At 47.5% G+C, this 23,363-nt stretch overlaps 1 protein-coding gene across 2 annotated transcripts in view; it reads right to left on the bottom strand.

Moving 5' to 3' along the window:
• The window catches only part of RAB11FIP1 (RAB11 family interacting protein 1), a 32,238-nt gene extending 9,451 nt beyond the window's left edge, over window positions 1-22,787 (bottom strand). Inside the window, exons 1-5 of one of the 2 annotated variants that reach the window (XM_044225388.1) lie at window positions 22,363-22,787; window positions 7,097-7,539; window positions 5,098-5,899; window positions 2,253-4,109; window positions 1,368-1,476 (exon numbers count right to left, since the gene is read on the bottom strand). In XM_044225388.1, the coding sequence (XP_044081323.1) occupies window positions 1,368-1,476; window positions 2,253-4,109; window positions 5,098-5,899; window positions 7,097-7,539; window positions 22,363-22,739 (3,588 nt within the window). In that variant the 5' untranslated portion in view covers window positions 22,740-22,787. The remainder of the gene's footprint in view (window positions 1-1,367; window positions 1,477-2,252; window positions 4,110-5,097; window positions 5,900-7,096; window positions 7,540-22,362) is intronic. The other variant, XM_044225389.1, reaches the window with a different exon arrangement.
• Between the last annotated feature and the right edge of the window lie 576 nt (window positions 22,788-23,363).

Here is a 23,363-nt window from a genome sequence, read left to right as displayed (position 1 = left end):
CAAGCAAAAAATGCTTATGATCTACTAATAAATGAAAAACAGACTGGAACAGTGTTTCCAATGAGGGCGATGGAGCTGGAAAACCACCATTTCGCCACTGCCATATTCACTGATGGATACGAAAGACTGGGAACAAAAGGGTGGTGAGGAACAGAATGCTTATGTGGCCTGACATTAACTCCCCACGAACTGTACTGTATTGTAAAGGGGGAAATAGTATTGATTGTAAAGGGGGAAACAGGAACTTTACACTACAGAACCTCGTGGGCACCGCCTGAAGTCAGTCATCAGAGTTAACACTCCCACTACCGTGACAAGAGGATATAATGTGCCTCCTTCTACTATGCACCGAGAAGGACGCGCGATTTGCACGGTTAATTCCTGCCAGGAATGCGTGACCTCAACCAAACCAGGAGGAGAGAGCAGACAAATCCAAACAGAGGAAAATTTCTACAAAACAACTGATCTAAAGTCTTCGAGAACGTCAAGGTCTTGAGAGACGTCAAGAAGGCTGGGAAACGATTCCAGGATAAAGGAGCCTAGGGAGACATGGCAACAAAACAGTGGGAGATTCTGGATTGGATCCTGGAATGGAAAGAGAAACAGGAAAACTCACGAGATAACAGGTGAAGCTCAAGTGGGGGCTACAGATGAGAAAAGAGGAGTACAGAGACTTCAAATGTCTTGATCTTGACTAAATGTCCTTATTCTTGGGAATTACACGCTGAAGTATTTAGTGGTAAATGGGGCATGAAGTGGACAACTTACCCTCCAATGGTTCAGACCAAAAAAAAAAAAAAAGTAGGTCTATACAAAGAGAGAACAGACAGGGATGGAGAGAGAGAGGGTGAAAACGATAAAGCAAATGTGGTAAAATGTCAACGACTGACGAATTGGGATGAAAGGTTTATAGCAGTCCTCTGTACTAGACTCGCAACTTTTTTTTTAAAGTTTGCAATGATTAACAGAATAAAGTTTCAAAAAAGTGTATCTAGGCAATGATGACAAGCACAAGAATTTTACATTTTTGCTAAAAGATAAAAATGGATACACGGGGAAATGAAAACATCTGATTAGAGTGGACCAGCCAGTGGGTGACATTTTCTTCTCACTAAAAAGCGGCCCCGGTTGTCAGTCTTGTTGCTGGAGACCCAAGCAATTTGACAATGACTAACTCTAAGGGGAGCAGTAATAGTCCCCTGGGAAGTGTAGGGGCTTCCAAAGATTATACAAAGACACAGACGTACGTACAGTCAAGTCGTTCCTGGCCCTACCTGCTGCCCAGGAGGGTCTACATAATAGTGACTCTTGAAACGGGTTTTTTATAGACCCCTAACTAGCACACCTACTTCTTGGAGGAGGCATACCTTCATTGCAGTTTCATTGATCAAGTTCTCGCTGATGATGGTGGCGGTGCCCAAGCTGGAGCTGGCAATCTTGGTGGCTGTTGTGTTCATTGGCTTCACAGGGTGAAGTCTAAAGAGAAGGCGAAAGGATCCTTAGACCTTCGGTAGTGACAAAACCGAGACACCATCCATCTCACGGACAGCAGCCGGTGAGACAGACAAGAGGGCAGAGAGCTGATGCGCTCTGTCCGCATGTCCAGTCCAGCAGACGCCGGTGTCCCTGCGGAAATGAGGGTGGTCGGCACGAGGCAGCCACATGCAGGCCCACCATGCGCACCGGAGAGTCAGGTGTCCTGACGTTCTCACCAGACCCTTGGTCTCATGATCAACGTCAGAAGAACGCTAAAGCCAGCCTCTTATTCTTGAGGAGGCTACAGCCTAGGACCCACACCAGTGCGAGGGGTCCTGCAGAGCCTCCCGATCCTCAACAGTAAAGAAAGTGCCAGGAACAAACATGCCAGCTTCACCTCAAAGCAAGCTCTCAACACTGCTCCATTCTACCACTCCGCCTCAGCTGGTTTCTGATGCTGGGAAGATGCCGGAAGATGCAGTTTCAGAGCCCCAAATCTGTGCAGAACAATTCCTAAACCATCTGTGAAGACTGTCCCAGTGTTCTCCCTACAAATGCAGGAGTGTCCCAAGGAGGAATTCCCACCCTGGGGGTTGGGGTGGCGGGGGGCGGGGAAGACCCTTTGAAAACAGGCCCTACCAGCAAACTGCGTGGCATATGCCATCGGGATAGCCGAGCACTTAGAAAGCCATCCACCTCAGCAGGCAAAAGGCAAAGGGTCGGGTTGTGGGGTGGGCCTCACTCCCGTGGACAAAACGACCTTCCCCGACTCTCACCTGTGCTTGGCTGACCCCGTTCCCGCGCTCGGCTGAGCTGAGATAGGAAGTGTCTCTGAGGGTGAGACCCAGGCCTGAAGAAGCGGCTTCCTCTTGCCAGAACTTTCCACTTTACCAGCAGGGCCCTCTGCTGTGGCCTTTTTTTGAGATTCTGCTGTACTGGTGTGAGTGTCAGCGTGTGGGCAGCCGGGGAAAGAGCGTGTAACAGGAAAGTTCTCAGAAAAGGAGGGACTGGCTACAGGAGAATCCAGGGCTGGATCAGGAGGCTGGCTTGGCCTCCCATTTCCCATCAGCTTTTCCCTCTCGCTGCCGCCAGGACCTGGCAGCTGTTTATCCAACCCTGAGCTCTTGCCAAGATCTGGCTTATGAATTCCTGAAGCTGCCGTTGGCTCTGGAGAGGCTGCCGCAGATGTTTTGGGTGCTTTTGACCCGGGGTCATGTGGACCCTCTGCAGGCGCCGCCCAGCCGTCTGCCTCGCCCCTTGGCCCCTTTTCCATCTCAGGACGGGCAGGGGACAGGCTCAAGGAGGAAGGTCCTCCTTCCCGGGCTGCCACCTGGACTGTCTCTCCATTGTCTTCAACCTGATCCACTCTCTCATCATCTGATGCCACTTCAGGAATGGAAGGAAGGGTTAAGCCCAGATCAGCCACGACAGGAGAGTTAACCCCTGGGGTAGAGTGGAGGCCACTCAGGGGCTTGGACAACAAACCTTCGTGATCACTGGCTTTGCTCTGATTTGGGGCCATGGGTATATCTTCTGGCTCAATCCTCAAGAGCGGAATGTGTTTCCCTGAGCCTGCTTCACTCATGGGGGCTTCTGAGCCCTTCTCCTCGCAAGACGGGCCAGGAAGGGGGCCTGCCACGGAAGCTGGCACACCACACTGTGCTGCTGGGGACACGGCTTCCCTCTCTGCGGCCTCAGCGGTCTCCCCGTCTGACGCATTTCCAGCAGCGACTCCCTTGCGTGTCAGCTCCCGGGGATGCCTTCTGTCCTCTTCCACTGACCCAGCGGCCTGCTCTAGCTCCTCTTGTGTAAAGAGCTGCTCAGAAAATGACACATGCTTCCTGATTTTCTTTCGGCTCTCACCCACATTCTCTTCGTGTCTCCGCATCACGGAGCCAAGAGGGGGAGCCGATTCTCCCATCTGAAGAGGGGGCACAGCTTCCGTCATTGCAGAAGTCATGCTGTCTTCCTGAAGACTGGTCTCCCCAAAGGACACAGACGGACTCTCTGAGTCTGTGCTTGCCCTCATCAGATGCTTCCCCGCTGGGCTTTCAATCTGGCCACTTTGGAGTGAAAAGCCGAATGTTACTTCTTGGGCCTCCTGAGATGAAGGGACAGAGTCTCGTTCTGAGGCAGTAAACCCCAGAACTTCTTCCTGGTGCCCCATTTCAGACTGCTTCACAAGGGACTTTTCTGAGTCGTTACCAACAGTGCTCTCTGGGCCTATCTCACTGGTCTTCCTCGTAGGAGAATCTTCTGTCCCTTTACATGCTGGAGTGGGTAGCTTTCTGGAAAGTGACCCCGAGACACCAGAAACGGTCTTTGAAACTTCTATTAAACACTCCCTTGGCAATTCTGCCTTAAGGGGCAAAGATGGTTCTTCCGGACTGGCCTGGCCCTTGTCTGTGGAAGGCCAGTTCTCAACCGGCGTGGATGTGGAAATGGGAGCCACTATGGGAGATGAGAAAGAGAAGACAGAGGGAGATTCAGAGGATGGTGTCTCTGTACTATGTCCCAATTTAGAAGGGACAGGTGTCTGGCCAGAACTGGAAAGAAGAGCAGAAAAGAAGACAGGAGAGTCAGGGGAAGAAGAAAGCCTGGCTGTGGGTTGAGCCTCTGGAGACACGTCCAGTCTGCAAAAAGGACAAAATAAAATCTGCAGGTCAGTTGCAGATGCACCGTGAGAGGCAAGAAACACAAATAAAGTTGTTCCAAAGGGGCAAACACTTTTATGGGGGGGGGGGGCGGGAGGGCAGTATCTTAAGTTCAAGAAGAAACATCAATTACTTAAGGTAGGAAAGGGACACTTTTATCACCACACATCTGCCACACAAAGGGCTTGTTGCAACAGAAACAGAAAGCCCCAGGTAAAGCAACAGCCCACGGCTGCTTTTGGTGATAAACAAAAAGCATCTACAAAGTTTGAAGCAGTAAAAGATGCCCCTCGGGGCAACGGGCACCAATTCTGAAGAGGAACAGTCTGTGCGTGCACACACGTGTGTGTGTGTGTGTGTGTGTGTGTGTGTGTGAGAAATCAGAGTACACAGAATCTCAAAAAAAGTCTCTCCCACCCAAGACCACAGAAATATTGTTAGTGTGACTGTGAGTCAGGCTGAAAGCAGAAAGCCCCCAGTGTTCACTCAGGCTCTCGCAACGAGATGCACAATGGCCACGCAGAGAACAGGCACGCTTGGGAGCGGACCAAGGGGCCCCCGTGCCAGCACACCAATGCCAAATTGCAAGGAGGAAAGATATTATCTGCCTCAAAGGGAAATCCGTGATGAGGACTCTAAAAAAACACACGTTCTGCACATACCACAACCAGAATCTGGTATGCCCCACTTGGAATACTCAGAATTTGCTACAAACCAGAGCATTCCATGGGGGCTGATCATCCTACCGAGATGGGGCAGACTGCACTTGTTGGCAGCGGGGTGGGACAGGGGCCCATCGCTGCAATCTGTGCAGGGCAGGCCAGCCAAGGGGCTGGTAGAAATAACTCAGACCATTGAATGCTTGCCATACACAGGTACCACCCTGGATCCCGAGGCAAGGTTTGCTCCAGCAGCAGACCTTTCTGATCGCCACGAACAGCCCTGCACGAGGAGGGCTGAGACTCACCGAGGCTTGACGGCTTTGGTCTGCGGAGCCCGTGCAGAGCCCACGGGTGGTGCAGCTTCCGACTTGGGCTCTCGGTCGGCTTCCGGTTCTGTGATCTGCACTTCCTCAAAGGGATTCAGGGATTTACCCCGTTCAGAGACGACAGCCAGAGTGTCCTTCTCAGTTCTCTTCGGCAGGCCTTCCTCAGGCCCCGGCCGGTCATCCCTTGGTCGGACCTCCAGCGGTGCGCCTTCCTTCTCCTTCCCCAGGACGGTAGGCGGACTTCCGCCCTCACTGCCCTTAGCCACGTCCTTCTTTCCCGTCACCAGAGAAAGCAAAGAGGACTTCTTGTTCTCCTGCTTCTTGCTCTCTTTGGTTTCTTTTGTGGCTTCTAAGCTCGCGGGAGCTGCGCTCTCCCGAATATCCCCAATGCCGGGCGGCCGGTAGGACGGCAGAGACATGGTTTTCGGAGAGTCCTTGGTGGAAGACTCAGAGAACCACCGGTCAGAAGACACCGCCCCTCCATCCCCAGGCTCCTTCCAAGACCGGGGAGCCAGGTTCTCGGTGGAGGAGAACAAATGCTTCTTCCTGAAGCCCTGCGGGGACGGGGAAGAGGAGGGGGTGCTGTCCTTGGTCTCGCTCTTGGCTTCCGGCTGCTCCATGTAAACGTGGTTCCCGTTGATACAGACATTAGAGCGAGAAAGGACGTCATTCTTAGACCGAAGGCCGCCAAGAAAGGAGAGTCCTTCCTTCCTGGGAAGGCTGAAATTGATCTGGTTCAGTTGCTTAGCATCTGCACTCCCTGTTCTCTTGTGAGACATGACTGTGGGGAGAAAAACAAAGATTAAAAGGAAACAAGAAGTTAAACGACCAGTTCACAATCAGAAGGGGGTGCCCATCTCTCGTGTCTGAATGCATTTCTGGTTCTCGGCATGGGGATATGTTCCTGGCATCTAACAGGGGGAGGCCAGGTATAGTGCTAGAGATCCTATGAGGCATGGGGCAGCCCCTACAAGGAGGAATTATGTGGCCCCAGCTACCAACAGTGCGGAGTGGAGGTTGAGAGACCCTGCATTAAACCAATGAGAAGGGCAGGATCTAGCCAACAGTAAGGCTTGGTCATTGAAACTGAAGTTCAAATCCACAGTTAATTCACAGTTAAAGGAAGCAGATTCCTCAGCTTTCACTAAGGATGATTCCCATGAGGGTTTAACACATTAATAGGATCTCAGTAAATACCAATGAGGTAATAAAATGTCAGAATTACTCTGAGGTTCTATGATTTTACCCTTAATTTAAAAAAAGAAAAGAAAAGGCCTGGATACATTCATGCTGTTAACTCCAAAAGCTTTTTAAATCTACATCAGTTACAGAGATAAAACATTCTCTTTTGGGGGCGCCTGGGTGGCTCAGTGGGTTAAAGCCTCTGCCTTCGGTTCGGGTCATGATCTCAGGGTCCTGGGGTGGAGCCCTACATCAGGCTCTCTGCTCAGCAGGGAGCCTGCTTCCCCTCCGCTCTCTCTCTGCCTGCCTCTCTGCCTACCTGTGATATGTCTGTCAAATAAATAAATAAAATCTTAAAAAAAAATTCTTTAGTCTTTATTTATTATTATTATTTTTTTACTTATTTATTTGAGAGAGAGGGAGAGCACAAGCATGGGAAGCGGCAGGGGATGAAGGAGAAGCAGGCTCCCCAGTGAGCAGGAACCCGAGGTGGGTCCCAGGACCCTGGCATCATGACCTGAGCCAAAGGCAGAGGCTTAACCGACTGAGCCACCCAGGCGCCCTGAGCCAGGCATTTTAGAAAAGGAATTATACATTCTTAGGAACCAGAGGGCTTAAAAAGAGAAGGCTTTCTGACCAAGACTAACCACCATCATGGCTATCATCACCACCATCATCATTTCAGTAATCAAGGAACTGAATTAAAATCCTTCTCTTTAAGATTTGCTTCTTCTCTCTGAGTGCAAAGAGACTGAGAGAGAGAGTGAGCCCAAGTAAGAAGGAGGAGCAAACTTACCATCCGAGGCAGAGGGGGAGTCATCCTCATTGTCCTCATCCTCCCACCGGGACTGAAAGTCTCCAGGACGAAGCAGCACTCGGTCTGACTTTGAAGTAGGCAGGACGGACATGGACTGGGAAAGTGGCGTTTTCTGCAAATTTGACTTGGAAAACAGGGTCTTGATCTTCGATTTCTTTTTCTTGTCTTTGGAAGGAGACTCATCATCACTGTCAGCGGAGGGGGTCACACTGGGAATGATGGCTGAGGCGGTGTCCGACACGCTATCCTTATGCTTCCCCTTGATCTTGTCCTTCAGTTTCCCAAATGGATTCCGAGACTTGTCTTTCATGGAGAGGTCAAACATGCTAGCAGTCATGTTGTTTCTCATAAACTGGATGTCAACCTCAATTGCTCCTCGCTCTTTATCCTTCTTTCCGGGTTTGGATTTCAAGGTATACCACCTAGAAGGAGAAAGGCTGAGAGGTTATCTTTGAATCAAAGAGCCTAAAACAACGTTCAGCATCCCCATTAACCGGCTTTTCTTCTCTGTTACCACCAACCTCTAAACACATTCTTGAGCTCTCTTCTTTGGAATAGAGAGGGTAGGGTAGGGGAATGGGGGCAGAACTTGCAATTTCATTTTTGAGAAGACACCCACTAGGCAAAGACAGGATCTGACTCTGTACTTAATGTACAGTCACTTAAAATCTTGATTTAATAGCTATTTTTTTTTAAGATTTTATTTATTTATTTGAGAGAGAGAGACAGTGAGAGAGAGCACGAGCGAGGAGGAGGTCAGAGAGCGAAGCAGACTCCCCATGGAGCTGGGAGCCTGATGCGGGACTCGATCCCGGGACTCCAGGATCACGCCCTGAGCCGAAGGCAGTCGTCCAACCAACTGAGCCACCCAGGCGTCCCTTAATAGCTATTTCTAACAATAAAATAAGTCAAACAAATATTCCATCCAGTCATTTCCTGTGACTGGTATTTTCCGCCAACAGGGTAAAAATACAAAGATCACACACAAACAGTTAAGAAGGCAGAATGCAAATTTACACATACATCTCAGAAAGAAAAAAAAAAAAGCAAGCGTTTATAGAACAGTCCCTGCTGGGGAATAATAGAAAATATAAGACAGAGAGAATTGTTTTTCCAAAAAGAATGAACTATGCCAGTCACAAAATGACAAACATTGTGCTGGGTGGCTCCTTCGATTAAGCATCTGCCGTCAGCTCAGGTCATGATCCCAGGCTCCTGGGATCGAGTCCTACATCAGACTCCCTGTCCAGTGGGGAGTCTGCTTCTCCCTCTGCCTGCTGTTTCCCCTGTCTGTGCTCTCTCTCTCTGACAAATAAATAAATAAAACCTTTAAAAACAAATGTCATTGTATGATTCTACTTATATGAGCTATCTACAGTAGTCTGATTCAAGAGTGGGAATGATGGTTGACAGGGGCTGGGGGTAGCAGTGAATGGAGAATTAGTATTTAATGGGTATAGTTTCAGCTGGGGAGATGAAAAAGTTCTGGCCAGGGATGGTGGTGAGGGGTGGCATAACAATGTGAATGTACTTAATACCATAGAACTATACGCTAAAAAAATGATGAAAATGGTAAATTTTGTGATGTATATTTTACCACCCTAAAAAAAAAAATAGAAACTGAAAGGAACTATTCTTTCCTACCTTACTAATCCAAAAAAAGAATATTTCAAACATTATCAAGTATTTCAACTGGTCGTTTGCAAACTGCTTGAAGATATGGCCAATATTCTATCAGTCCAACTCTCCTGAAAGACGATGTCAGAAAAAGGAAATCCCCCTTGGGCATTTTCCTTCTGGGAAACTGCAAGAACATGAGGCTGATGAGTAGCACAACCCCTACAGAGCAGAAAAGTCTGAGTGCGTGGCCCACTGAGAGTCATCCCTAGGGTTACCATCAGACCAAGAAACCACATTTGGATGTTCTGTGTCGTGACCTACTTAAGAGCTGAGGGCCGGGGACGTTAAGGAAATGATAGGTTTCTTCAAACGAGCAGTTTCCTCTTTCACCCTCAGCCAGTCTGCTCGTAGGGCAGATCACTGCCCCACTAGCTCAGCTGATTACACACTGAAAGGAAAGGGGCAGAGCGAAGCAGACACCTAACACTTAAACAGCGCCTACAGCATACCCAGCACTGTGCACGCTTAGGGACGCCCTCATCCAAGTCTCACAAGACACTGAGGCTCACAAGTGCAGTGATTTCCAAGGTCTTGCAGCTGGTAAAGGGCATGGACAGATTCTGAGTCAGTTCTGCCTTCCTCCAAAGCCCCTACTCTTACACCAAAATTCCTGCTTTGCACTCTCTCTTGACTCACCTTCCCTTTGCAACATACGAGAGGAGGGTGCAAACCTAAATTCTTTTTGAGGCAAGTTTAAGCTTCTCATTTAAGAGTCCTGGCAGAAGAAAAAAAGAAGTGTTCTCGGAAGAAAGGGGGAAACCCGTCATGGCTGGCCACCCATCATAAATCACAAGATTACATAGAAAGTCCAGTGTGCAAAGTCATCAAGAAGAACTTAGACTGGATTTTTAAAAAACACAGCCAACATCGGAGAAGATGAGGTGAGCTATGGTTCTGGACCTTTTTTTTTTTTAAAGATTTTATTTTTATTTATTTGACAGAGAGAAATCACAAGTAGACGGAGAGGCAGGCAGAGAGAGAGAGAGGGAAGCAGGCTCCCTGCCGAGCAGAGAGCCCGAGATGCGGGACTCGATCCCAGGACCCCGAGATCATGACCTGAGCCGAAGGCAGGGGCTTAACCCACTGAGCCACCCAGGTGCCCTGATTCTGGACCTTTAGGGGGAAATCTTTTATGGTTTTTAAAACCACAGGCCACAGCTGGAGGTGGGGGGCAGATGCAAGGTCTTTCTACACAGTGTCACCCCCGCCAGTCTGGTGTTTTTCCGATCTATTTTCTAAGACTTAACCTGGAAGCTATTGCATGTTTGTCATTTAGACACCAGAGAATCATTTGTATTTTCCTCTTCGGACAGTCACGTGGCTCCGTGGTTGCCCTGGTGATGAAGGGTGGCTAGCTTTTGTAAATTCGCATTGCAGACACCCGGAAAGGGGAAGTTGCTGAAAGCGGACTGTAGAGCTCAGATGACCACACTAGCCGCAGGCAGTTTCACCTCTTCACCCTGGGGAAACAGTGGGTCAGGCCGCCTCCCCAAGCTCTTCCCTGCAACTCAGTCCCTTAGCCTCCCAGGAGATGCAGAGATGACCTTCAGAGCAGGCTGCTGACAGCTCCTGGGACCAGCCTGCCTCTCCAAAACTATCAGCGCCAGTCTGTTTGTTTTGAGTGACACCACAACCAATTCTAGAATCCTCCCTGGGGGACCTATTATTACCTGATGCATAGGTTCGGTCCTGGGCACTAAAGTGGGATTTGTTTGAGGGAACCTCTAAAACCACTAAGAGGTGAGAACAGATGCTTCATCAACTGTTCCTAAAATTTATTTTTACAGGCAAACCTAAAACCAAATACCAGGTAGCCAAGAAGGGGCACAGGCCTATTGAAGGATGTGAAAAGCAGACTGAAGCACAGGTAAGCATTCCATGCAAATGTTCAGCACAGGTTAAGAATTTTTTAAAAATCCGTGTCAGATTTATTAAAGCTGGAAAAGAAGACAGGAATTGTTTCTTCTAATAGTATTACCCTCGTCATTAAAAATTCAAACCGTTTAAGCAAGGGTTCTTTTGGCACATGCATAATTCAATAATAAATGAAAGCCATGATTCATGAATGGCTCACCCTAAGGAATTCCAAACCAGATACCTTTGTGGGTTTTGACATTCAAGCATCAATTTGATTCTAAGTGTTTCTAGCCATTTGGTTTGTTGTTGTTGGTTTTTGATTTTTAGTTTTTTTTTTTTTTTTTAGCTCACTTAATTCTACCACCTCATGGAAGTAGTTCATAAATAATGAAGTCCCAGCATAGCCACACAGTCTGTGATGGCAGAGTGGGTGTGTTCCAGCATTACCATTCATGGAGGCCCAGAAAGCTGGAATTATCTCAGAAATCAGGGCTGGGTTCATTTTCCTAGTCCAAAGGGCAGAGTACAGGAAGAAAACCATCATCCCAAGGTAGTGAGTTTGTTTTTAAGCCCATATTCTGGAAAAAGTCCTGCAACCAATCAAGGAAATCAAGCGGTCCCTTCTATAATCAAATAATTATTTTAACGTATAAATAAAAACCCAGTTCTTCAAAAATCAAAAGGATCTCTGAATACACGGAAAGTGACAGAAGACTTATATATAAACTATATTTTATTTTATTTTTTTGTTTAGATTTTATTTATTTATTTGACAGAGAGAGAGATCACAAGTAGGCAGAGAGTCAGGCAGAGAGAGAGAGGGAAGCAGGCTCCCTGCTGAGCAGAGAGCAGGATGCAGGACTCATCCCAAGACACTGAGATCATGACCTGAGCCGCCCAGGTGCCCCAATATAAACTATATTTTAAAGTAATAATAGGCATAAAGTAAAAATTCAAATCATGCAAAACAGTACAGAATGAAAACTTCAATCTTCCTACCGCTCTACACCCCTCACTCAAGTGATGGTCCTGGGCATATATAGGCAAAAATGCCTATATATCCAAATAGGCTGCCCTGCTGTTTTAGAGTTTTGGGGGTTTAGGGTTGTTTTGGGGATTTTGAGTTTTTGTGGGGGGGGGGGCGTCAAACACAAGACAAGGCAATAGCTCAAAATATAGAAAAATTCAATTATGTCTTCTATTGCCTGGATCTGCATTGTCCAATCTCCTGGGCTTTTAGGCTTTAAAACAGTCATTTTGAGAAGAGCTAAAATGATCCAACCACAGCCAATCGACTTGGCCAGTCTGCTTCAGAGGGCACCGTTTCTCACTGTACAGCTCAAACACAAGGAAAGCTGATCACAGGGGCCTTCCATCGGAATGCGGCAGGGTGAGGGCAGCACAGTTCTTGCTCTTGGGAAATGGAAAGACTCTCGGGATTATACTCGTAAGGGACTGGCTGGTATGTGTCAAAAATAATCTTTTCTGCAGCTGAAGCAAACATGTTTTTCCTTTAAAACATTCCAGAGGGCAGACACGAACAGGGAAACGACGGCTTCGAAGATACAGTTCAAACATTTTTACATAGCAGGCTCTGGAAATACAAAAGGGCCAGATTCTGCCCTAAAAAGCATACCATACCCTCCAGTGGGAGCAAGTGGGAGCAGAGCAAGAGCCTAGGCTCACCAAACATCACCATGTGTTACACTGGGACCATTGCTGCCTTTTCTGACTTTGAAACCTGAGAAAATAATTAGACATGGGAAAATATGCCTGCTAAAGGGTACAATTTCATCCCAAATAAGGACTCGCACATAATCAGGGTCCTCAGCAAAATTAAATCCTATGTGAACCACCTACTTAGGGGCTCCAGTAAAATGAATACTGTATTATTGTATTGGACACAGGGGGCTCCGGGAAAGGGAGGGGAAGAAAGACCACTAGCTCTACAAGTGACTTCAACATTTTCATGTGTGTAAATTTCAAGGGCTCCTTGTCTGTGGGTCCAGTTGGGACCCGAGGGTCAGAGGTGGGTTAACCATTTCCCTCCCCCTGCAAAATCTCTACCTGACTTGTAGCGTGAGTCACCTGCGTGGTAACCAAGCACCGTGACACAGGGGATTATGGCCTCGTGTGAGGGAAGAAGCAGGAAGAACAGAACAGCACCTGCTGTAGTGTTAGACACAAAGGACACTCTCAACCGTTCTCAGGTGAAGAATTTTTTCAAAGCAATTCATTAGTTGGCTCCACCAGGGAATCAAAATAAGGCTGAAAATCACGTGGGGTTAGCAGCTGAGAACATCTAAAAGGTGTTCTGGAAAGGGGTGAGTCCAGATGGGTGAAATGTCTGGAAACTTCACCGGTAAGCCTAGAAGCAGTGCAGAGCAAACAGGGACGGAAACATTTATGACCTATAAAACACGTGTGGTGTGTACCCTACAGAGGGCTAAGTAGTTTAACAAGTTTTGTGATTGCCCCTCAGTAGCTGGTCATCACTGCCTAACTCAGAATACCTAATGACCGATGGGCCAACCTTGCCTCCCCAGGTGGCCCTCTCTGCCCATTGTCAACATCTTGGAAGAATTTGTGGTCAGTCATGAGAGAGGCAAATGGCTAATTTTTTTTTACCCCAATCCCTGAAACAGTCATTCGGGCAGCACTGAAAGGCTATCTGTAACCACCAAACTGAATCCTAAAAGCTGGTAAGTGCCAGGCTCCAGGACAGAGAGCAGAAAAAAGCGGGTTGAAAATGCTTTGGGTCCTTTCCATATTATTTGCTCTATGGAAATTCTCTTAGAAAGTGAGCACAACAGGTTACAGAAAATTTTTTTGTGAGGGCGCCTAGGCTAAGCATTCGACCCTTGATCTCAGCTCAGGTTTTGATCTCAGGGATGTGAGATCTAGCCCCATGTTGGGCATGCTGGGCAGGGAGCCAATTTCAAAAAAAAAATTTTTTTTTGTTAATTTTTTAAATGAACTCACCTTCATACTAATCTGATCTTTATAACCTTTTTATGTATCATCTTAAAGCCTTTATTCCCATACATTTTAACAATCACTAGCTGAGACACTTTAGGCAAGTTACTTAACCTCTCTGTGGCTCAGGCACCTCCTCTGAAGCAGGACTAAAAAGCCCCTACCTCATCCGGATATTATGAAGATAAAACCACCTAATGTATGTCAAGCGCTGAGAACAGTGCCCAGCACTTAGTAAGCATTCGCTAAGTATTAGCTATAACCCTTACTCAGCTGTAACCAGAGCAGACGTGCAATTTTATTCATAGTGTGTTGTACATTATTGCCCTCCAGTCTTCATACCTGCCACTTCTAAGGGCTGCAAGACCTTCTTTGAAGGGCACGTATACCATGGTTTACCCATTCAGAGAGTTCTCGGAAGAGAATTTAAGATACTAACATTTCTGACTGGCTGTACTTCTAGTTATCCGACCTTATCCATCAAATCCAAACAACAATGGTATGCATGTGTAGGGAGAAGAAAACACTCAGTTACAAAATCAGTCTGTATGACATCATTTCTAAAATTAAGAAGTATATAAGAGTTTAAAAAACACCGTGATCGGTATATATTTTCTGTAACTTACAGAGAGATTTACCGACCCTCAGATACAACTCTTCAGCATGGACAAGAAATAGAGGGCTTCCAAACCCTTGTGGAGAGATGACAGGACAGCATGACTGACTGAAGTATCAGGATCAAGACCTGTGTTTTGTTTTATTTTATTTTATAAGCGTTATTTTTTAAGAATTTAAAAAAATGTTTAAATTTATTTTTGCGCATGGGAGAGTGCACACCCCTTGTGCGCGTGCTCCCTCATGCTCTCTCTCAAATAAATAGAATCTTAAAAAGAAAAGGAAAAAAATCAAATAAACAGACTCTCTAAAAAAATTTAATAATTTAAATTTTAATTAATAAAATAACTTTTAAATTAGAAAAAATCAACACCTTTTTAAACATGGACGAGTACCCCTCCTATAATCATTTACTTGTCAATTTGTTTTTTTACTTGATCATATCTCAAAAAGCCACAAATATTAATATTCTACCATCAGATCCCATATCTCACCTCTTGCTCAATGGGTCTGTCAAAGACAATCTCCTGGCAACCACGGAGTCCTTTGTCACCCGCACAAAGCGACTTTAAGAATGGGACAAAAATTGGGACGCCTGGGTGGCGCAGTTGGTTGGACGACTGCCTTCGGCTCAGGGCGTGATCCTGGAGTCCCGGGATCGAGTCCCACATCAGGCTCCCAGCTCCATGGGGAGTCTGCTTCGCTCTCTGACCTTCTCCTCGCTCATGCTCTCTCTCACACTCTCTCTCTCTCAAATAAATAAATAAAAAATCTTAAAAAAAAAAAAAAAAAAAAAAAAAAAAGAATGGGACAAAAATGAAGTGGCATGGTTCCCCATCTCTTGACCAGGACAAGAGAAAACAAACACATCCTAGCATAAGGGACCTATCAGTCCGCTCCCCCAGCACAGACAGATTCGCACTCCTTCAGTGAGATTTCCTGACAAGGAAGCAGAGTATCAATGATTTATCTTGCAATCAAGCTAAGACCCAAGAAGGAAAGGTGAAAAAAAACCACGTTTTAAAATCCCATTTTAACAACCAAGGCTTAGTAAAAATGAGAAGTGCCACTGACGTACCAGGAAAACCCCACAAGACCAGTGTTAGAGGGGGCAACACCCCTAAAGAAGTATCCAGGGGCCTGGCTTGCACTGGGGCCCTTCGCACAGGACACCCATTCTTCATGATCACAAGAGGTCCTTTCAGACCAGGTCTTCTGGAAGCCTTAATTGTTCTACCTAGTTTAGCCACCTCCTTTCTCATAAAAGAGTATTTAAAAAGTGAAGTGCATAGCAGCCACACCTCTAGAAAAATTTTTCTGGGATTCCTTATAAATGCCTCCCCTCTACTCCATACAAAGGCCAGCCTTCAGGAAAGGACACTTAATTACCACTGCCTTTTTTTCTCTCCACAACCACATTCCTAAATGTGTCCCTTGGGGACACCCTGGAGACTAAAATCCTTGATTTTTCTCTAACAGATTATCTACAGACTTCTCCCTGCAGGAAAGGAATTTCTCATCTCATTAGTAGTTAAAAGCAGCTCCTTTGCCAAAGGCATGGTTAGCAGAAGGTAACCTGCTTCTTCAGTGTTTAGAAAAGGACTGGCAAACAAGCCACAGCCAAAACTAAGAAGCGTTAAGAAGCAGAATTCTGCCTTCAACCCTCGGTTGCCCCTGTCTTTAATCCACTGGGCTGAACCTAAGATTAAACCCTTCTCCACATCTTTCCAGCAAACCGCCGCTGGCCTGTGCGAAAAATCATCACTCACTACCCCGCTCACTCACACAGATGTTTTGAGCTCCTGCCCTGGGTCACACGGCAGAGCACAGGACCAAAGTGGTTCCCGCCCAGCCAAGGGAAAAGCAGGCAAAGCCAGGCTTGGTCTCCGGAGCCTGCCTGCTTTTGTGGATTGGGCCACAAGATCCGAATCAGGACACCTTCAGGGGAGCAGTTCTTGCTGCCAAGTCTTTTCCAAAACATATGATCTTGGCAGGGGACTGATTTTCCTCAAAGACCAATACAAGGGTCTGGGTGTTGATGTTGTTGGAATTCAAAGGCCCTGAGGCTTAGAGATCTGCAAGCCCCCCCCCCCAATCAAAGGCCACCCAAGAGGACTGCTCAGGGAGGAAGATAAGGCCTGAAATGACCTCTTATCACTTTCTCCAGTAGGCAAGGGCTTCTTAATCCCTCTGGAGCTAAACCAGAGCTAGGGTCTCCAAGATTACAGAACACTGGACCACAGTTCTCTGGGATGTATGGCAACTAAAATTGTAGTATTTTAATAGACATCTGAGATTACTGTTAAGGGGGAAAAGAGTAAGGTCAACAAATCCGTGTTGGGGTAGGTAACATTTTAATAAGCACATGTATTGCTTTTAAAGTAATTAGAACATTTCTAAGTTAATCACTATAATTAAATGAAATATCAGATACTATTTCTTAAAACTTCCCTCTGATGGTAGTTACAGAAATAGAGTCTTTGTAATCAAAGGGAAGTTTAAGCAAAGTGAAAAAGGCACAAGACTCCTTTGTAGACTTACCTTCCCTAATGTGCAAAACATGTAAATGGGTGGCTTACTTGCCTCCAGAGTTTTATTTTTCACTTATGGGTTTGTTTTCCCTACTGTTATATGAGTTTTTCCTTTGCTTAGTCCTGTATTCCTTGAAGCAGTGACTTCGTCGGCTATGTTAGAGCATACCAGGGAGATTTCATTAGCTATGTACACTATTACAAAACAAAGACTTGGCCTGTATTAAAACTGTAAATACTTGGAGACACACACACACACACACACACACACACACCCTGGTTTCAGTGGTGCTTCCTACAGAAGACTGTGGAGTCACAGGTGTCAGGGCCCAAAGCAGTCTTTGTAATGGTGACCTCACTCCAGTATCACGGAGGCTGCTGGGGAAAGAAATCGCCACCACTTCCTGGTTCATTTTCAACAGCAAACTCTCCCTACTTTATTAGTTCATTTTTATCACTTCCTCTCTCTCACCCCCACCCACACGCAACCCATCACAAATCAGGCCAACTGAACCTCCAAAATATTTCTGAAATCTAGCACCTGTCTACTGGCCGTCACCCCAGTGCAACCCACCACCATTGGTGGCCTAGATTAGTGCGACTGCCTCCCATTTGGCTGTCTGATTCCAGCTGAGGACTGCTTCAGATCCACTGTCCACCCAGTGGCCAGTGACTTTTTTAAAAATGCGGATCACAACACCCCTCTGCTTTTAATACTCAGGGACTTCCCACTGTTCTTAATTAAAGCCCTGCCCTCCTCTTCAGCCTCAATCTACACAATCTCTTCAACTTCTCAGGAGTTCCTGCCTCAGGGCCTTTGCATAGGCATCTCCCTCTCCCCCAGGTCCCCTTCCTCTCCTTTTCACCAGAAAAATCTCTGTTCTTAAGGTTATAAGTAGCCTCAGAGAAGCTATTTGCCATCTCCTTCTTTAAGTCATGTCTTTCCCCCTCCATTCTCTTATGACACCCTGCTCTCTTCCTCCACAGTGCTATCATAATACATTATTATTTATTTATGTGTTCATTTGTTTAATGTCTATCTTCCCCACAGGGCTCTGAGCTTCCTGAAAGTAAAGATCATGTCTGTTTGGGTCACTGTTTATACCCCAGTGCCTGGCACTTAGAGGTATTAAAAAATATTTACCAAAACATAAGAATGAGATCTTGCCATTTGCAACAACATGAATGGGCTTAGAGGGTACAGCGCTAAGGGTAGTAAGACAGAGAAAGACAAATACTGTATGATTTCACCTAGATGTGGAATCTAAAAACCAAAACAAATAGCAGAAAAAGACTCATCAATACAGAGAACAAAGTGGGTGGTTGCCCCAAGAGGAGGAAGTGGGGGGTGAGCACAATGGGTAAAAGGCAGTGGGAGGTACAGGCTTCCAGTTATGGAATGAACAAGTCATGGGGATGAAAGGCACAGCACAAGGAACAGGCGGTGGTAATGTAATAGCATTGTATGTGACAGATGGCAGCTAGACTTGTGAGCACCACATAAAATCACTATGTTGTACACCTGAAACTAATATAATATTGTGTGGCAACTCTACTTCAATTAAAACAATGTACTAAAAACATAGATTTTAAAGACCAAAAAAAAGGCAGTTGAAACTTTCCCGAAGCTAACTGAATGTCTTAGAGATGAAATCATAATCAAATAATACCATGCGGGAACTTCTTGCCCATCACCAGAACAATGACTCTCGAGTCCCCTCCCTCCTCTTAGTCACTTCACTTCATGGCTACAAGCAGGTTAGGGTTACTTCTGCCAGAGCCTGACAGAGTCTCAGTCCCCGGACATCTCCAGCTTGGAGCTCTCAGCTTCCTACACAGGAGTGGGAGGGGACTGGGGCCCCTGAGCTGAGGAATGGTTTCCAGTAGGGCCCAATGTTATCTTTAAGGGGAATCCCAAGAAAGGAAAAACTTAATCAGTAACACTGCTCCAATCTGCCAACTTGTTACAAAAAATCCTAAATGCACTGAGGAGGCTTGACTGTACAGGTACAAACACTGACTGCTTATTATCTATCTCTCTGCTCATCTAAATCATTTCTCTGCATCCGACCCATCCAGAAAAACAACGATTGAGCCCTTATTTCTTTTTAATAACCCGGATTTCCTTTGGCAACTTACTACACTTATACTTACTATATTTACAGTTCTTCAAAATCTCTAACCTTTATTAATATCCAAATCCTTTCATATGCAACCAAATTCCCTCTTGCATCTTCAAGAGGTGCAAGAAAACGACCACTCTGTCTTCCTGGCTGAAAGACTAGGGCAGTATTAAGTTTCATGATACTAGTTACACAGTGGCCAGCCTGAATGGCTGTTTTTTAATCTGTCCCAAACAGATTATTTCCCCACATCTTGTTACTCTTAGTACCCCCCCAAAGTTTTTTTTCCCCCTTAGATCAGTCTAGGATCCCAAACTACCTGAGATTAGAGAGGTGAGCAGAGAATCCCCCATGTTGGTTACCTGTTTCTGCCTCGCAGATTCATGTCTGTTTTATGATCATGAGACTTAACTGGTTCCCATTTAACCTAGGCCCAGCTTTGACCCTGGGTCTTTAACAGGTAAGGATAAGTGCAAAATCAATGCATTTCAACTGCCTCTTAAAGACAGGCACTATAAACTACTCCCTACTTAAAGTATCCTACTTATGCCTACCTATACCATAGGTCATTCTCTGCGTGGCATTTTAAAATATGTGTGTCATCACACTAAATTTGAGGTCCGCAAAATCTGAGCCCCGAAAAGCATATTCTTTTGCCTCCAAATGTATGACAGATGAGGGCTTATCAAGAGAACCAAGGCAAATTCTAGCACAGTTAGCTTTTGAGTCTTGAGTTTCTGGACCCATGACAAGAGTCATACTCTACAGCAACTCTTCTTTGCTCAAGATTAACAAACATGTGGGCGCCTGGGTGGCTCAGTGGGTTAAGCCGCTGCCTTCGGCTCAGGTCATGATCTCAGGGTCCTGGGATAGAGTCCCGGATCGGGCTCTCTGCTCAGCAGGGAGCCTGCTTCCCTCTCTCTCTCTCTCTGCCTGCCTCTCCGTCTACTTGTGATTTCTCTCTGTCAAGTAAATAAATAAAAAAAAAAATCTTAAAAAAAAAAAAAAAGATTAACAAACATGCACGCGCACACACACACACACACACACACACAGGCACACATGCACACAAACCCAGAGACCAAAATTTGAGCTTCTGTTTTGTTGCTGGTTTTTTACATCTAAGGTGGAGTCAAACCTTTAATAACTAGTTCAAATGACTTTTCTAACCCAACCAGTTTCCTTCTGGTAAACTTCCGCTTCTTGTTATATATCTCACTCTCCAAATCTCAGCTATCTCGAGCGCCCAAGGAACGTACTGGGGCAGCTGAGAGGCTTGGTTTAACTAGGTTCCCCTCGGAAAGTCCCAGGAAGCGGCAGATGGAAAGTTTACAATTTCACCTACTGCTGAGGTGGCAAAGAAGACTTCGTTTGCAATTATTGGTGGAGGGGGGGAACCCAACACATCAACTAAGCATCACTTTCCTACAGGTTGATACTGTGACTAAGTGGTAATCAGCCCATGCCGTAGAGATAGGAGTAACCATCTAGGTTCAGAGTTACATTGGAGAAGAGGACAGAAATGAAGTTGCAGACCTCTGAACCCTTCCTAAAATAGGGAACTTAAGATGATTTTTGTTTCTCACAAAGCAGTAACAGAACCTTTTGAGTCTACACACTGGCCCCAGTAATCCAGGAGCCCAGAAACATCTTATAAATATCAATTAAGCCTGGCAACAAGCTCCATGTGTAAATAGGGAAATCTGGGTGTTTAGAGACGGAGCAACCCAAAGCCTAACAGTGAGTCAGGACCACAGTGGGCACCAGACCCAGGAATCTGGAATCCTACTCTCTGGCGGTGACACACGGTCTTTCAAGGGAATAAAATGTTCACCCGAGAAACAGACGGCAGAGACAGATGATAATATCCGCGCATCTTGGGACAGAACAAGACAACGGATGGCCAAATGGCGCCCAGTTGAAGCTGGAAAGGAAGCCAACCCAAGGCCCCAAATGTCAGTCAAACGGAAAATCAGCATTGCTTCAGCGCCTCCTCAGCAAAGGCACTGCTCACCTTATGGCTTGTAAGTTAATGCCAAGAGATACCCTATCCATCCTCACCTATTTTTATCTGATTTGAATTCAGAAATGCCTATTCATCTTGGTCCAGATAAGTGAATCAGGTATTGCATTTGCAAGCACGCAAGCTGAAATTGGAACCACGAGGCAGAAAAGGGAGTCTGGTAACATCAAACCCTCTGGCTTTTTCTGTCCCCTCCACCAGGGAAAGTTAAAATACCATTTATATCTAAAACACCCAATGTGAATTCATGTGCTTCACAAGCTGTAGGAGTTGTGGTAATATGACTGATTTGAATATGTAAGGTCCAGCAAAGTAACCAATTAAGCCAAGGAGGCCAGTTTTGGGTACAGTACGTGAGCACAATCAAATGTTCCATAATCAAATGCTCCATGGCAAACACCTGCGAAAGAGAACAAATAAATGGGTGACACCCTTGAAGTGAACTGGCTGGTGCCAGCTTTCCCTGTGGGAGTGAGATACCCTAGCACACAACTCTAGACTGAAAAGCTACAGGTGAGCAGCCATCCTTTCAGAATAGGACCAGAGGGAATCCGACAAAGGCAGAGAAGAAACAATGTCTACCTCCCACTGTAGCTGGGCCAAGGGCAGACACAGGGTCTGACCAGCACTGGGAAATCCTTACTAACTTGGGGCTCAGGGGAAACAGTGTTAAAAATTTTCAGTGTGAAAGTGAAGACCAAGCTGTTCTAGAGGCTTTGGGGGCCGGGGGGGGGGGGGGGGGGGGGAGGGGGGGAAAAAGGGGAAGAGGGAGAGGCAGATTCTCTTCACTAACCACGTAGGCAGTAGTTGAGGTGGGGGTGAAGCTTCTACATCTCTGGGTGGCCTCCACCCCGCATTGTAATGCCCCAGCTCCGTCCCTGGGTGAGCCTCTAAGGCCACAGAGTGTCAGTGGGGTTCACCCTCCACCTTGATCCTCCCTGCTCCCGGACCCAGCCATTCCCAGCTCAGTGTCTAGGACAGTGAAATACCCAGGAGGCTTTCCACATAAGCCAATGAGTGTTTCAAACATCCACACTACCCACACTAGGAAGAAGAATTCGTCAGCCCACATGTATTTCCAATTCATCGAAAATTCACAAAGTGCTTACTAAGTTCCGGGCGCTGAGCGACGTCCCTACAGATTCAAAAACACCCCAGGTACTCCCCCACCTCCACCTTCAGCGCCGGCTTCAAAGAGCCCACGCGCTGGGAGAGCTGGGGCGGGACAACCCAAGGAGAAGTTGAACCTCCGTGAGACTATGATTATCGTCCACGGGGATCCCTGACCAAAGGCCTCTCTCCGTCCGTCCCCTTGGGACACAGCGGCGCGGTGACTGCCGCGCTCGCTCTAAAAGAATCTCGGCGCCCAGCCTCACGTTCCCCGCACTGCCCCGCTCCCCGGCCCGCCGCCCCCTGTCCTCTCCCCCGGCCCGCACTCACTGGGTTTTCCTGCGTCCCTGGTCCCGGTGCAGCTCCCGCAGGTCCACCTCAGCCCGGCCCAGGAACTTGTCGAGGCCGAGCAGCGCGCGGTGCAACACGGTGAGCTGCAGGGTGGCGGCGGCCGCGGGCGCGGCCCCGGCGGACAGCAGCGGCGGCAGTTCGAAGGTGGCCTCCTCCCGCCACACTGGCGCGCCCAGGCTGCGCTCCGACACCGAGGTGGCGTACTTCTCCTTGCCCACCTGGATCACCGCGTACGCGTCGCTCGTGCCCCCGGGGCCCTTGGCCCGCAGGCCCCGCGCCTGCAGCACCGTCACCTGCACATGCGTTGGGGACCACACGGACCCCGGACCCCGGCCCGCCGAGGCCGCGAGGGACATGGTGACGGCGCCGCGGTCGGCTACAAAACGATAACGCTACCGCCGCGATCCGCGGCCTCTGCGGCCCGCCCCTCGGCCCCAGCCTCTTTAAGGCTTCCGGCCACGCCCCCGCCAGGGCCCGCCTCTCCCCACCCGCGCCGCCGCGCCGGCCCCGCCCACCCCACCTGCCCGAGCCGCGCTGGCCTCTGCGGCTCAGGCTGGCGAGCATCTGGGCGCCGGAGGCAGGCGCGGCCGGGGCGGGGCGGGGCTTGGAGAATTCCGGTACGAGGGGTGTTGGTTAAGGGATGGGGTCGCCAACTGCCAAAGGTCGTACGGCCCAACCGGAACTGACCGGGGCACTGCCTGGGGAGTCAGACCTCATTCCCAGTCTGGCACCGCCAACCGGCAGGTGTGTGAGCTGGCACAGATTACTTAACATCTTTTGGTCTCGGTTCCTTCACCCATAAAATGAGATAACAATCTCCTCCTAGTGTTGCTGTAAAAACGATAATGTAGCCCGGCACACGGTGAGCTCTCAATCAGGGGTAGCTGTGAGGGCGATAATGAACGGTATCCCAAATTCACTGCTCTTTTGATTTTAGCCAACCGGTAGTTTACTCTGGAGGTCGGCGCGTTCTGGGACGG

This window comes from Neovison vison, chromosome 11, assembly GCF_020171115.1.
Source record: "Neovison vison isolate M4711 chromosome 11, ASM_NN_V1, whole genome shotgun sequence".
NCBI lineage: Eukaryota > Metazoa > Chordata > Mammalia > Carnivora > Mustelidae > Neogale > Neogale vison.
The sequence above is the reverse complement of the archived record's forward strand: the minus strand, read 5'-3'. Positions and strand labels throughout refer to the sequence as shown.